This window comes from Phacochoerus africanus, chromosome 7, assembly GCF_016906955.1.
Source record: "Phacochoerus africanus isolate WHEZ1 chromosome 7, ROS_Pafr_v1, whole genome shotgun sequence".
In the NCBI taxonomy this organism is placed as follows: Eukaryota; Metazoa; Chordata; class Mammalia; order Artiodactyla; family Suidae; genus Phacochoerus; species Phacochoerus africanus.
In genome coordinates this window covers 45,264,606-45,278,816 of record NC_062550.1, presented here as the reverse complement: position 1 = coordinate 45,278,816, position 14,211 = coordinate 45,264,606, and the positions used below count along the sequence as shown (strand labels likewise).

Here is a 14,211-nt window from a genome sequence, read left to right as displayed (position 1 = left end):
AATAGAAGTTTCTCTGGTTAAAAGGCCAATATTAAACAACAAATAATGCACATTAATTTGCCTAAGCAATCATGAGTTTGAGATAAGGACAGTGGATCAATGAATTAGCAGCTGTGTTCTAAGATTTTTTTTTATCTTTTGGGCCACCTTGTTGCATATGGAGTTCCCAGGCCAGAGATCAGATCTGAGGTGCAGTTGCAACCTACGCCACAGTTGCAGCAATGTCAGATCCTTCACCCCACTGTGCTGGGGCCAGGGATCAAACCTGTGTCCCAGTGCTCCAGAGACACCACCCATACTGTTGCGCCACAGTGGGAACTCTATGTTCTAAGATTTTAAAGAAATTTTGAACTGGGTGGAATTAAAAAATAAAAAGGAAAATATTAATCAGGATGGAAACTAATCTCGTAAGGAAAGCCATTATTTTCTGTTCAACTAGAGAATAAAATATATAATTATTGAAAATATAAAATAACTCAGCTATGGCCTTCTTCAAAAATAGAAATAAGAAAGTAATGAAGGAAAGATTCTTTGTGGCACAGCTGGTTAAGGATCCAATGTTGCTGCAGCTGTGGTGCAAGATACAACTTGGCGTGGCTTCAGTCCCTGGCCTAGGAACTTCCATACGTCATAGGTGCAGCCAAAAAAAAAAAAAAAAAAAGCAGCAAGGAGTTCCCACTGTGGCTCAGCAGAAACTAATCTGACTAGCATCCATGAGGATGCAGGTTCACTCCCTGGCCTTGCCCAGTGGGTTAAGGATCCAGTGTTGCCATGAGCTGTGGTGTGGGTTGCAGACGTAGCTCAGATTTGGCGTGGCTGTGGTGTAGGCCAGTGGCTACAGTTCTAATTTGACCCCTGGCCTGGAAGCCTCCATATGCCGTGAGTGTGGCCCTAAAAAGACAAAAAAAAAAAAAAAAAGGCAACAAAAACATATTCATTCAGGCACATCCAGCTTCAAATAAATCCAACATAAAAATCCATATTTTCTCACATGGAAAATTAAGGAATGATTATATTTCAAAGGGTTTGTTTACATCACAAAAAGAAGTAGGTATTTTCCCTAAACTGAAGAAATCTGTGGACTTGGTCTGGCACCTCCAAATCTACCACTTTCTGTGTGTCTGGACAAATCACTTAGATTTATTTCCCATACTTTTGCAGAGATACTGAGAGAGAGGTCTACCTGAGAAAGCAAATTGTAAAGCAAAAATGAGATATGGTCTTAAAATAAAAAATTTAGGTCACAAAATTTGTTTTTTCCACATATTTTCATGAATTAATCTATCGTAGAAAGAGGGATAAACTGGTTTGTAGGCTTTAATTTACGCTGTGTTGTATCTCCAAGTTTTTATTCTTGTAATTTTACCAGTGATATAGAATTTGGCTTTTTGTGGTTATTTTTGATTGACCCAGCCACTGAGGATGATCATAATGACATTATTATGGTTTTAGAGGCCATTCATTTCACTTACCAGTGCATAATGTGCTTTTGCTGTTTCCTAAAGAAGATGATGATTTATAGGGAATATTTCAAATTACTGTTGACTCAGGCAACATGATCTAAACCTTTTCTTCTAAGAACACTGTGGATGTCAATGGAGCCCATTTAATGGGAAATGAAGGAGGTAGTTACAGAACTCCAACTTCCTCAAATAACAAGCAATTCAGGTCAAAGTGACTATGGGAGCAGGGTTGGAGGTGGGAGGCTGAGAGTGAGGGGAGTTGGTTTGATGGTAGATGAATTCCAAATTGCTCAGGAGATAGCAGACGTGTAGACCCCACAGAAAACGTTATTTTCTCCCTTTCCAAGTCAGAATGTTAATCTGCATGATGTGATCCCTGAGCAGCTGTTTTGTAGGAAAATATCTTTGTTTCTGGTCATCTACGAAAATATTGTCCAAAATAATGGAATATTTTTAAGGTTAAAAATAGTAAATTAATTTCCATAATCAGTTCTTTCTTTGTAAGTTTTGTGACCAGCTTTATTACCTAATTGGTTAAATTTGATACATTTATGAAATCAAATTGACAAGCCTCTTTTGTGACTCCATTAACCATATCTGGGCTAGTTTAAAACATCAACTACAGCTTCCCTTAAGGTATGTAGATGATAAGAGAAATGCTAAACAAACAAGACCTTTAAATTATCTGCTTATATTAGAGAGAAGAGAGTAGTATTCACATTCAGAAAAGCATCTTTTCTTTCAAGTCCCTAGCACTCTGAGAAGGGTTAAAAACAGATTTGGTTCACGCTAAGCTCTAAAAGGGGAAGGTGTAGAGATGGCAGTAGGCACAGGTATGGTTAAACGTAGGCATAGAAATCAGTAGGTGTTCACAACCGCTACTGATTTACATGCTACACTTAATTGTGCTCACAACCACAAGCAGCTGCCTTCACAGTGTGGATTCACAATGGTCTTTTTGATGGAAAGAGACTCCGGAAGTCTGAATGCTATCGTCTTTTATTTGGTCTTTCCACAGCAACCTCTGGGCAGCAACAGCTCTTTATCTCTGCATACCTTAAAAAGATTTAACTTGGTCCAATAAAGTAAAACTGGGGACATGTTATTGTAGGTGAGACATGACATCTTGAAACCTTTTAGAAGGAATCTGTATAGCAATTCATATTTAAATAGATCCTTAAAATCATTTACTAACAAAAGGAGGTACTTAAAACATGAAATATGCTGGGACCATAAACAAGGACTCCTGAGTTGGTGAAGGATTTTCTTTGCCTGCATGGGCATATAACATGAGTTCATTTCCCTGGACTTAACTTTTTTTAAAAAATTCTTTTATCTTCTACTTTTACTTTCTAAGAAAAATTATCAGATATTCATGGAAACCAAAATTCCACAACTCTGCATACAACTGAGGTAAGCACTTGCTCAGGCTGGAAGACAAGCGGAATTTATTCTTTAAAAAACTGTGAGGGAGGTTCCCCATTGTGGCTCAGCGTTAATGAACCCTACCAGTATCCATGAGGATGTACGTTCCATCCCTATCTGGCATTGTGGACAGCTGTGGTGCAGGTCACAGAGCTGGCTTGGATCTAGCCTTGTTGTGGGCTGTGGCGTAGGCTGGCAGCTGTAGCTCCAATTCGACCCCTAGCCAGAGAATTTCCATATGCCACAGGTGCAGGCCTAAAAAATCAAAAACAAATTAATAAATAACTGTGGGAAGAATTGTCTTAAAGCAGATTAAAGCCTATAGTGTTTTGCAATATTGAAAAATTAACAAAAAGTGTGCAGTGTTCTAAGCGACCAGTTAACCAACAATGAGAAACAACTCAGTGTATTGAGTGAGTATAAATGTGTAAATGCTGGCTGAGTTCTCACAGAATGGAATATGTCAGGAGTCAGTGTTGGTGGTACAGCAGTGAGCACAGCTGACTGCTAAGAAAGTTGAATATGCCAAGGATGGGCCAACTCTCTTTGCAGAATGGATCACACACTCCATGTGTCACTGTGTCAAATGGTCAATGGCTATCACCCACTAGCCACCAGAAGTCCTGATTTTTCAGGAGCCTCTTAAGCAGTTTATGACGTCAGTTTATGACGTTTTGGGGGTAATCCTCAAATTATTGCTTTAGACAACCATGAAACATATTAAAAAGGTCCTTTTATATTGCAGATGTCTAAATCATGTACTTTGAGTAGCCAGAATATGTGGTTCTAAAATGTATGACTATAAACTGGTAATTTAGTACTAAATTGATACATCTTGGAAGTTTCCAAATCTATATTAATTCCTACAATTTATCTCCTTATTTTGGCATTCCTGCTAATTCATTTGCTAAGCTATCTCATAATGATTACTTGTAAGATTTCAGAACCACAATGACAAAGCACATTACACTCACAATGACACAAAAGAGTCAAAAAGATGAATTTATAGAACTTACAAATTGAATTACTTTGTTGTTTTAAAAAACTCAGTTTTTTGTAATGACTCTCAAGTCTCCCTCTCACTGGCCAGTGTTAACCTCTTCTCTCCCAACGGATCCCCTTCTTTAAATCCAACAAAGCTGCCAAATGTATTTTCAGAAAACCCCTGCATTTTTCATGTTTCTTCCCTGCTGAAATATCTTGTGTGACCACAATGTTCAAATATTTACCTTGCATTCAGTATCTCCCTCTATACTAAGAGGAGGAAGATGGATGAGGGAAGGCTGCCTATACAAGGGCACAACTGAACTGAGTTTTGAGGGGCCTGTAAGAGTTAACCCTGCCAAGGGGAGGGAGGGAGCTCTGAGGGCAGTAGGGGTAGGGACAGGAATCCAAGCAAGATAAGCCTGGTTGGGTTGGGGAGTGGTGGTGATAGGACAAAAATTTGAGAAAATGCAGGCATTGGATCACGGAGAACCAGAATGCCATGTTGAATGAAGATTTTACTCCTGTAGGGAACAGCAAGAAACTGAATGAATATGAATCATACTCATATGATGCTCTAAGATTTGAGAAAGTTTATTACCTAGGTGGAGAATGGACTGGAGTGAGGCCAGATTAAAACAAGAAGAGGTCTTATTTTCCAAGTAAATTTTTACCCTGTTGACGTAAAGAATCACATCTTTTTTTTTTTTTTTTTGGTCTTTTTAGGGCTGCGCCTGAGGCACATGGAGGTTCCCAGGCTAGGGATCTAATCAGAGCTGTAGCCACTGGTCTATGCCACAGCCACAGCAACGCCAGATCTGAGCCAAATCTGCCACCTACACCACAGCACACAGCAATGCGGGATCCTTAACCCACTGAGCGAGGCCAGGGATTGAACCCGCAACCTCATGGTTCCTAGTCAGATTTGTTACTGCTGTGCCACGATGGGAACTCCATGTGTGGATTTTGATGTAGGATACCACCAGGGAACTCCCATGTGAATTCTTTTTTTTCTTTTTTTTTTGTAATTATAGTTGATATACAATGTTTCTTCAAGTTCTGTTGTACAGCAAAGTAACCCAATCACACACATTTCCCTGTGCTGTACAGTAGGGCTCCATTTCCCATCCATTCCATTTGGGGGGGTTTAGCATCCAAAAACCCCCCCAAATGCCCATCCACCCCACTCTGTCCCCCTTTCCCCTTGGGAATCCCAAGTCTACTTTTAATGGTAACTGTGAGTAGGGTTCTCAAGTGCTCAAGGTTTCTTGTTTCTTAATATGCATTTTCATTTAAGTCTACACATTGATTGGGCCCCTAGCTCATCTTTAAGCATTTCAGTTAGGAATAGAGGAATTGTTTTCATGCCCGATATTCAGTCACCATTAATAGTATTTTTCTTTTAGCCATACCCGAAGCATATGGAAGTTCCCAGGCCAGGGACAGAACACGATCACAGCAGTAACTAGTCACAGCAGTGACAACACCATATCCTTAACCCAGAGAGTCACCAGGGAACTCCACCATTAATGGTATTACACAAAAAAGATACACAATAGATTTTTTTTAATAATTCTAAGAGGATCTGAAATTCTGCTTATTGTTCTTACCCTAACAAGTCAGAGGAGTGAGATGGCTCACTCTAATACAAAGGTTAAGTTTTCTACGAATTGTGTCTATTCCCACTGCCTTTTACTGTTTACTTCCCCAGAAAGAATATGGTATTTATGTCTTCATACATTTGTGTACATGACAAAAATCACTGGATTCCAACATTTATCTCAGAATTGTGTAATTTAAAATTCTTGAATGTCATCTGAGATGGAACCAAATGATCTTATTAGATGCCATAGTAATCAAGTCTGATTTATAAATTCCAAAGGTTTTAGCAACATTTATTATATTTCATTATTATCATAGATGGTTTGCCAATAATATGCTTGTTCTCTCAGAAAAGAAAAAAATAAAGCTTTTAATAATTTCTGTTGATCAGACCAGAAATTCAATTGGAGTGTAAAATTAATGTTAACTTACTTTAATACATGGTAAAAATATTTAAAGCTAATATCTAAAACAACACTTCAGGAGAATGAGCCAATGTGAGCAACAAATACCTAGAATATCTAATTCAAGTGGGCTACCCTGTGCTGCCATGATTGGAACCACTAGCACAGCTATAGATAACATTAACACAGTCTTTTAAAGTCTACGTGAACCGTTCTCTTCTCTTAAGGTAATATCCTCCGTCTTATCTGGGACACATAGATCAATGTACTTTTATAATCAAACTCTGTTACAGTTCCATTGATTTTCTGTTACACTCTCATTCAAGACCTTATCCATAAAAGATATGTTTTCACCATTTCTAAGGGTAGGGAGTTAATTTTTCTATACTCACCATGTTAGTATTCTATTTCTTTTGACTAATTATAATCACAAGAATTAAGAAAACACACACACACACACACACACACACACACACACACACACACACGCCCCCTCATTGCAACTGATCTGCTAGACACTAGGCTAGATTAGGCAGATATGCTGGTACATTAAATCAGGTGGCACTACTGATACTTTGCATTCTCAGCAACATGGCCATGTACCTGCCACCGCACCATCTAACTTTTTTTCCATCTCCCCTGATTTTTTCTACTTTCTAAATGACTAGTCACCCCACTCCCAAAATTTCTTCTTCCTGGAATTCCTTTTTGGCAACAAATAATTCATACGGGATTTAAACAATGCTAACTCACCTCCCCAGAAATACCTATTAATTGCCTTTTTTGCTACCTTAGCCAATTTTCAGTCCTTTCTCCAGAATTCCTTCTAATCACAGATACATAAAACATCTTGGCCAGGAAAATAATTTAAGTAAATGGCATGCCCCAAGTTTTTATGGTAGATTTCCAAAAAAGCTGCAAATTTTATTAGGATATTGTTTGTTGTGTTTTATAAAAGTATTACACACAACAGTTTAAAATATGACTTTCTTCCTATGCAGGCACCCAAGGGGGAACTATGTAATAAATAAAGCAGTAGTACTTTCAAAGGAGTAATAAATAGGAAATGACACTAAAGATTTTTCCCTTTGCTAATACCTGCAATTCTTAAATGTCATCTATGTGATTTTTATAGAATTTAAAAAATTTCCTACAATACAGACTCATTTCATAATGCTTCTATGCACCTCCTTTCCACCCCCTGTACCTCCCAAGAGTTACAACTAACTTTAAAATGTTTAGCACAATTTATAACAACCACAAAGTTAAGAGTAATTTACAATGAAAACCACTCACTTACATAAAGGCATTAGGGAGAAGTTGATGGGTTAAAGACACTTGCAGGGTATTTATCAACAAATCAGTCCCATTTATCTCATCTCTGTTTTCAGCAGATTATCTGATGCCTCAATCTTACAGGTATGTCAACAATTCAGAATTCTCCAGGGCCCTGGAGCTAATAGCAGTTAACACCAGGGTCCTTTCTTCCTGGAATTTCTTATGTTGATACAGGATTCTTTCCAGACCCGCACTGTTTCAACAACTGCCTGTCTGTTTCAACTTTAGAGACAGGATAGTAACACCGGAAATAATAAAAACAATACTCACAACCATAAGGAACCCCCAGACTCTTTTTCAAAGAACTTTAATTAAACAACATCCACAAACCACCCCTGGTAATTGTTCCATGGTGTGCTAATGTTAAATTCCTTTGAAGCCAATTTCCTCTTTGAATCTCAGAAAGCTGAGTAAGTAGGTGTTGTTTGTTGCCTTATCTCTCTGCCTGACTTGCACTTCTGTGTAGGCTGCTGAGTGTATTTCAACTTACTGAGAAGCTCCTGTTGTAATAAAAATATTTCAAACACTTTGTTCCTTAGTTGGACTTAGGCAGTTGCCTTGAGCATTAGAGCAGAAGCATCACGGCAATGCCCTCTGTTCTATCATTTGTGAACTAGGAAATATTCCTGCTGTTCCCTCCTAGAATGCTCTTCTTCCAGCCCCTTTCTCTCCTATGTCCATCCTACTGAATTTTTGAGACCTAAAATCCCAATTCCTTCAAGAAGCTTTTCAAATTTCCTTCAGCTAGTAGTCTAACTCATACTACTAAACTCCATCATTTGTTGGCTGTTCTTCTTTTGAGTAGCTTACCATTGTTTCCTTGATAACACTTTTTTTTTTTTCAAAGAGGGCAGTTTCCTTCTACAGACTTTAAATTCCATGCTTTAAAGCAAAGAGGCTGTATGTTTAATTCAGCATCTGCATAGTGCCCTGCAGGAAGAATAGATTCACTTGATAGTTTTTGAATTCACCAAGCAACATGAATGCACCATTGTTGAGAGGACAAATCATGTGAGGGCTTGGGACTAAGTGTCCAATAAATGTTGGACACGACACATTCTTCATACATAAAATGGCTCCTCATATCTATCTCATATAATTGTTTTAAGGATATAATGAGATGCAAATATATTCCTGAACCGGGTTAGGCACATAGTAGACGTTCAGCAATGCTCCCTTTCCTTCTGTTCATTCCATGCATTTACTTAATAGCTGATGTCTGGCTGCTCTTCCTGGCTACCCACGCTCTTCCTGGCTACCCATTCTCAGAGGGTAGGAAAGAATATTTAAGGTGCAGCTCTTGTGTCCCCCATGCAGAAGCAGCTAGTTTGGCTCTAATTTAGCACTGGACCTGCACAGACTAAAGGGTGGTGTGGTGGTGGACACGGCTCGGATCCCGCGGGTTGCTGTGGCTAGTTTGGCTCTAATTTAGCACTGGACCTGCACAGACTAAAGAGCTGTGGTGTAGGTGGTGGACGCGGCTCGGATCCCGCGGGTTGCTGTGGCTCTGGCGTAGGCCGGCGGCTATAGCTCCGGTTGGATCCCTAGCCTGGGAACCTCCATATGCCGCGGGAGCTGGCTCTAGAAAAAGACAAAAGTAAGTAAGTAAGTAAATAAATAAAAATTCAGGCTTGCAGAATTCCCGTTATGGCTCAGTGATAGGAAAGGATCTGGAATTGCTGCAAGGTTCGGTGTAGGTCACAGATGTGGCTCGGATCTGGTGTGCTTGTGGCTGTTGGCATAGGCGGCAGGCGCAGCTTCGATTCTACCCCTAGCCTAGGAACTTCCATATAACAAGGGTGCGGCCCTCATATTAAAAAAAAAAAAAAAAATCAGGCTTGGGATTTTAAATACTACCAGTTGCTACAAAATCAGGCTTGGGAGTTTAAATGCTATCAGTTGCTACTTACAATCTGTGGGAACTTGAGTGTTACTTAACTGTTTAGTTTCCTCATCTGTGAGATGGGGATTAAAGGACTACCTCACAAGCTTTTTTTTTTTTTTTTCCCTAGAAACGTAAATAACACAATGAATGCAAATCATACAGTCCAATTCCTGGCACATAGAAGGCACACAAGTACATCAACTATAACCATTAAATATCTTCTCTTTACCCTTTAAGTAATTAAGTCTTGATTGCCTGATTCTTTTACACAAGGGAAAACAATAGAGCCTCCCAAGGTCGGCTGTTTTAAATCTCTGATCTGGTCTGCAAGCATTTTTCTTTTTCCTTATAGGCTCTACATTTACCTTGCCCAGGTTAACTTCCCAGAGAAACAGTTCAACACTGCAGGAAATAACAAAAAACCCAATTTAATTGTTCAATTTCTTTCCCCTTCTCTTTTCCACAATAAACTTATAATACTTTTAAAATGAAAAAATAAACACCTAATATAAGGACTACTATTTTTTCAAACTCGTTCACCTCCAAGCTTAATTTTTTTGGAGATACCAGCGCTGTGCTTACAAGTGCGTTGGTAGGGCGCAGCGAGGCGGGAGGGGCTGCTGCTGGCGGGGCCAAAGTCCCCTTTCTTCTCCTCCTCCTCATCCGCGGGGTGGTGTGATTGTTCCCCAGCCCAAAGCCTCCTACCCAATCTTTTCATTTCCTAGATCAACCACTCGCTCCGTACACTGGGTGGAGTGCCCCCAGGTACCTGGGCGAGGCACCACAATCCCAATATACAGCTTGCAGAAAACCAGTACTTTCAGGTTTTCTTTTTAAAAAATATTTATGGGGGTCATAGATCCTTTAAAATTTTAAATAAAAGCTAGAGGCACTTTCTTCCAGAAAAATGAACATACCACATTTCTGCACAGAATTTCAAAGTGTTTACAGACTCTCAGAGCCTACAGATGAAGTCCCCGGGGTGGGGGTGGAGGGCTTAGGGAAGCAGGTTAAGGGAGGGGTGAAAATCTTGGACTGAATTCTTTCCATACATACATATGCATTTATAGACATAGATGACAAGGGTGAGTAAGAGGTTATTTTAAAAAAAGAAGAATGCTTTCCCCAAGTAAGCTGGTCGGAGTCTGAAGGCGCGACAGGTCGTACAATGGGCTGGCGAGCAACAGGTGGGCAGAACACCAGGTCTCGCACCCTCAGTAAGAAGGGAGTCCAAGCAACTGGGCGCTGAGGGTGAGGAAGGAGTAGGGAATGGGTAAAAGGCACGGTGAGAGCGATGCAGAAGGCGGCGGGGCTTTACTCACCGTTGCCCACGAAATTGCGGCCCTTCCGGGCCAGGGTCTGCTGCACCTGCTCCTGGATCCGGAGGCTCTTGACCGCCTGGCCGCTGCGACCGCTGCTTCCTGCCAGCTTCAGCTTGGCCTCAGAGGGCAGGGCCAGGCTGGAGCTGTCCAGCTGCCCCAGGATCTGCTGGCCCAGGACCGTCCGGATGTAGCCGCACTCAGCCGGGGAGCCAGGGGCTGCCATGGGGCCGGAGAGGGCGACCGAGCCGCTTGCCTGCTGGAGACCTGCAGGGGAAGCTGCTGCGGAGTCCCGGGCACTGGGCGCGAGCCCCGCCCCGCCGACCCAACCCCACCGCCCCAGCCCCTCCTCCGGCCCCGCCTCCCCGCCGGTGAGAGGCCAGAGCTCCCGGGAGCGCGGCCTGGGGCGCCAGGCGCCCGGCCTTCACCCGGGAACGGGGCGCGGCTCCAGCCGGGCAGGCGCACTCGGCTGGGGAGTGGGGGGCAGGCCGGCCGCGCGCGCCGACACCTGGCGAGATGAACTCACCGCAGGGAAGCGGGAGAGGGCTCAGTCCGCCCCTGGTCGTGCACACTCTCCAGGTCACCTCGGATCCTGCGGGCCCGGCCTGCTACTGGCTCTCAATGCCTTGCCGGGCCTCGGCCCTGCCCTACGAATCCTTGTAATTTCCGCTGGATGGACGAAGGCCGCCCTCCAGGCAGGTGCGCCCTGGAGTCACTTCTGCTCTCGGGCCGAGGTTTGCCTCTGGGATCCCCGAGTGAGTAGTCTGTCTGGTTTGTCAGGCTGTCAGACTGTTCGAAATGTTTCATGGACCTGAGGTGGGAAAGGGGTGTTTGATCAGGCGGACAAGACAGTAGGAGGAAATATGACAAAAAGATGACATGTGTAAAATAAAAACTTTTTAAAATAGGGTTTTTATCCCCCTTAGCACAATTTCGGGAACCGTGTCTTTTTTGCACAGATGCACTCCTAGAAACATATGTTATTCCTCATTGAGAGTTTCGGTATTCTCTTGCATATACACAAATTGTACCCAGCACACTCTCTTTCTCACCCACTCCTCTCTTAGGATCACACCCACATAGAGAAACTCCAATAAGAGGTGCTGGGAAAGAGCACACTTTCAGTAGGTGATACTTTAACAGTCCTGCTAGCGTTGATTAAGCCCTCTTTATGGTAGGCTCTGTGTAGGGGTCCTGCGGGTGGAGCTCTTTCAGTCTTATCTTCCACAAGGTATATTTACCTTGCTATTTAAACGTTTCACATTTAGTTGACTGCTGAGAGCTATGCTCAACAGAAAGAGTCCTTAACCTTAAGGTTTACAACCTAAGCCACTGGTCCTTCTTCCCCGCTTTGGACCTGAGAGGCAGAAAGAAAAACATCTATCCCCAGTATTAAGTAAGATAGCCTTCCCTTTGATTGCTCCGGGTTGTATGTCCACTTTCCTTCAAATCACTCGGTATTTACAGAACCCCATTTATTCAAGTTTGACGTGGCTGGGGAACACAACTCCCCCATTCCCCGTTTTCCTGTGACATACCCTTCTATCTTTACACACACGCTTACTACACAGGTATAAGGCCTTACAGGGAATGAAGAGGCAATCAAGGGGCCAAAAGCCTGGACAACTGGAGTGGTGATAGTTCTGTCATTCTCTCTTGGCTGGCCACATGGCTTAAGTGAAGCCATGTGGATGGTGGTTCTTGGAAGCAATTCCTCCTATCACAGCAGGACCAGTCTTGAGGTAGATTATTCCTTGTAAAGAACTCAATTATATAGCCAGATGTAAAAACTCAAACGTGGTGCTGAGAGTCAATTGAAAAGAGAGATGAATTAAAGAAGTGATGATAGAGAATTCCAACATCAAACTCCCTCTATTCCTGCCCCCTTCTTCTTCCTTTCCCCCTCCCTCTGGCAGCCTTGAGAATGTGGCTTTGAAAGAGAATTTCAGTACCTGTTCTGCAGGATCAGCTGGTAGATTCCTTTTTTGTGTGTGCCTGCGGAGACCTAACTTACAAGGACAGCTCTGCTTCCATCTAGATTCTTCACTAGGGGAGTGGAGAGGAATTTTTCTCATTTATTTGATTGAGCCAAAACTCCATTTCTGTTTTTCCTCTCAAGTTGATTTTTTCATTTTAAGCGTGATGTTGTAATTGACTGAGCTCGAGGAAGTCTTCTGGGAAGTTGGGTGATTTGACAGGAGGAAGACGGTTAAAAGTGCAACTTGTGAGTAAGGCAGATCTGGGTTCAAATTTTAGCTTGCCCTTTGCATATAGTGTGGCTGTTAGCAAGTTTCTTCACATTTTTAAGCCTCAATTCTTTTACTTGTAAAATGGGAGCAATAAAAGTAACCTGCTGCTGTGAGGGTTAAACAAGTGGTTCATAAGGAGGATTCAATGAATACTTGTTCAATGCTTTTTAACACATATCCCCCTGAGATCCAATTCTGGATTTCCTTACCTCCTTCTGTTCTCTGCTCATATGTCAACTTACCATTTAGATGAGATTCTCCCCCCACCCCCACCACAGAGTCACTCACTGTCTCACATCTTTGGTTCGTTTTTCTTCATAGCATTTATTTTCATATTTGTACTTAATTATTTAATTGTTGGTTGTTTCCCGACTGGAATGTAAGCACCATGAAAGCAAGGATTTTGCTTTGTTCACAGCTGTCTCTAGGACTTAGAATAGTGCACATAGTAGACAATAGATGTAAGTTGAATGAATGAATGAGTTATGTATGAAAAAGCACTTAGTACATTACATGGTACTTAATGAGTGCTCAGTAACTGTTAACAATAATTATTTAAGCTTTCAAACTCTTATGGTAACTTGTTCTCATCTTTTAAAAAATCACAGGAGTTCTCACTGTGGCAACAGGATCAGTCAGTGGTGTCTCTGCCACTCCAGGACATAGATTCAATCCCTGGCAGATCCTGCATTGCTGCAACTGCACTGTAGGTCTCAGATATCGTGATCCCTGGCCTGGGAACTCCGTATGCCTCAGGGTAGCCAAAAAAGAAAATAAATAAAGAAAAAAAAAGTCACATAGAGGAGTTCCCCTGTGGCCTAGCGGGTTAAGATCCAGTGTTTTCATTGCTGTGGCTTGGATCACAGCTGTGGTGTGAGTTCGATCCCTTGCTCAGGAACTTCCACATGCCACAGGCATGGCCAACAAAAAGTCACATAAATACCATGATATATTCTAGGTATTCTATTAATTAGTCATGTAGTAGTCTCTGTAAATAAAAAACAATCTGAACTGAGATAATTTTTAATACTTTCAGAATTCAGTGATTCACTAGAACCATCCCTTTGAAAATAAGGTAAACGTAAAAAATAACTAAAAAATAACCTTTGGAGATGAGAATCCCACTGCAATAGCAATAGTTAATTACAGGGTAAGGAGTGAAGACTCAGGAATTATGCCCCAAAATGTAGTCTAGATGTGCTTCTATTCCAAAAGGGTGCATGCCCTGTCATGTTCTTTGCATTTCCTGGGAAAGCTGCCTAGATGACTTCCTAAATTGTGAACAATCCTTGAGATAATTGCTAAACATAGTTTCTAGCCAACAAATTGAAGCATGGAAATTAAATGCTACAAATACTTTTGCTGTGTTTGGCTGTTCTACAATCTGCTACTTTTTAGTATTTAGGTTCAGTTTTGAAAACTCTTCCATTTCTTTTGTCTTCCATTGACCAACAGAATCTGATAAAAGGAAAAAAAAAAAAGCAAAACCACAGGAATATTGAAGTGGAATGTAAATAACAGGTAACGATTATCAGGCTACAG

General features: G+C 41.6%; 1 protein-coding gene across 1 annotated transcript in view; it reads right to left on the bottom strand.

The window, feature by feature from the left end:
- The window catches only part of PKP2 (plakophilin 2), a 79,264-nt gene extending 68,520 nt beyond the window's left edge, over positions 1-10,744 (bottom strand). The window contains exon 1 of the mRNA XM_047787240.1: positions 10,424-10,744. Within this exon, the coding sequence (XP_047643196.1) occupies positions 10,424-10,646 (223 nt within the window). The 5' untranslated portion in view covers positions 10,647-10,744. The remainder of the gene's footprint in view (positions 1-10,423) is intronic.
- Between the last annotated feature and the right edge of the window lie 3,467 nt (positions 10,745-14,211).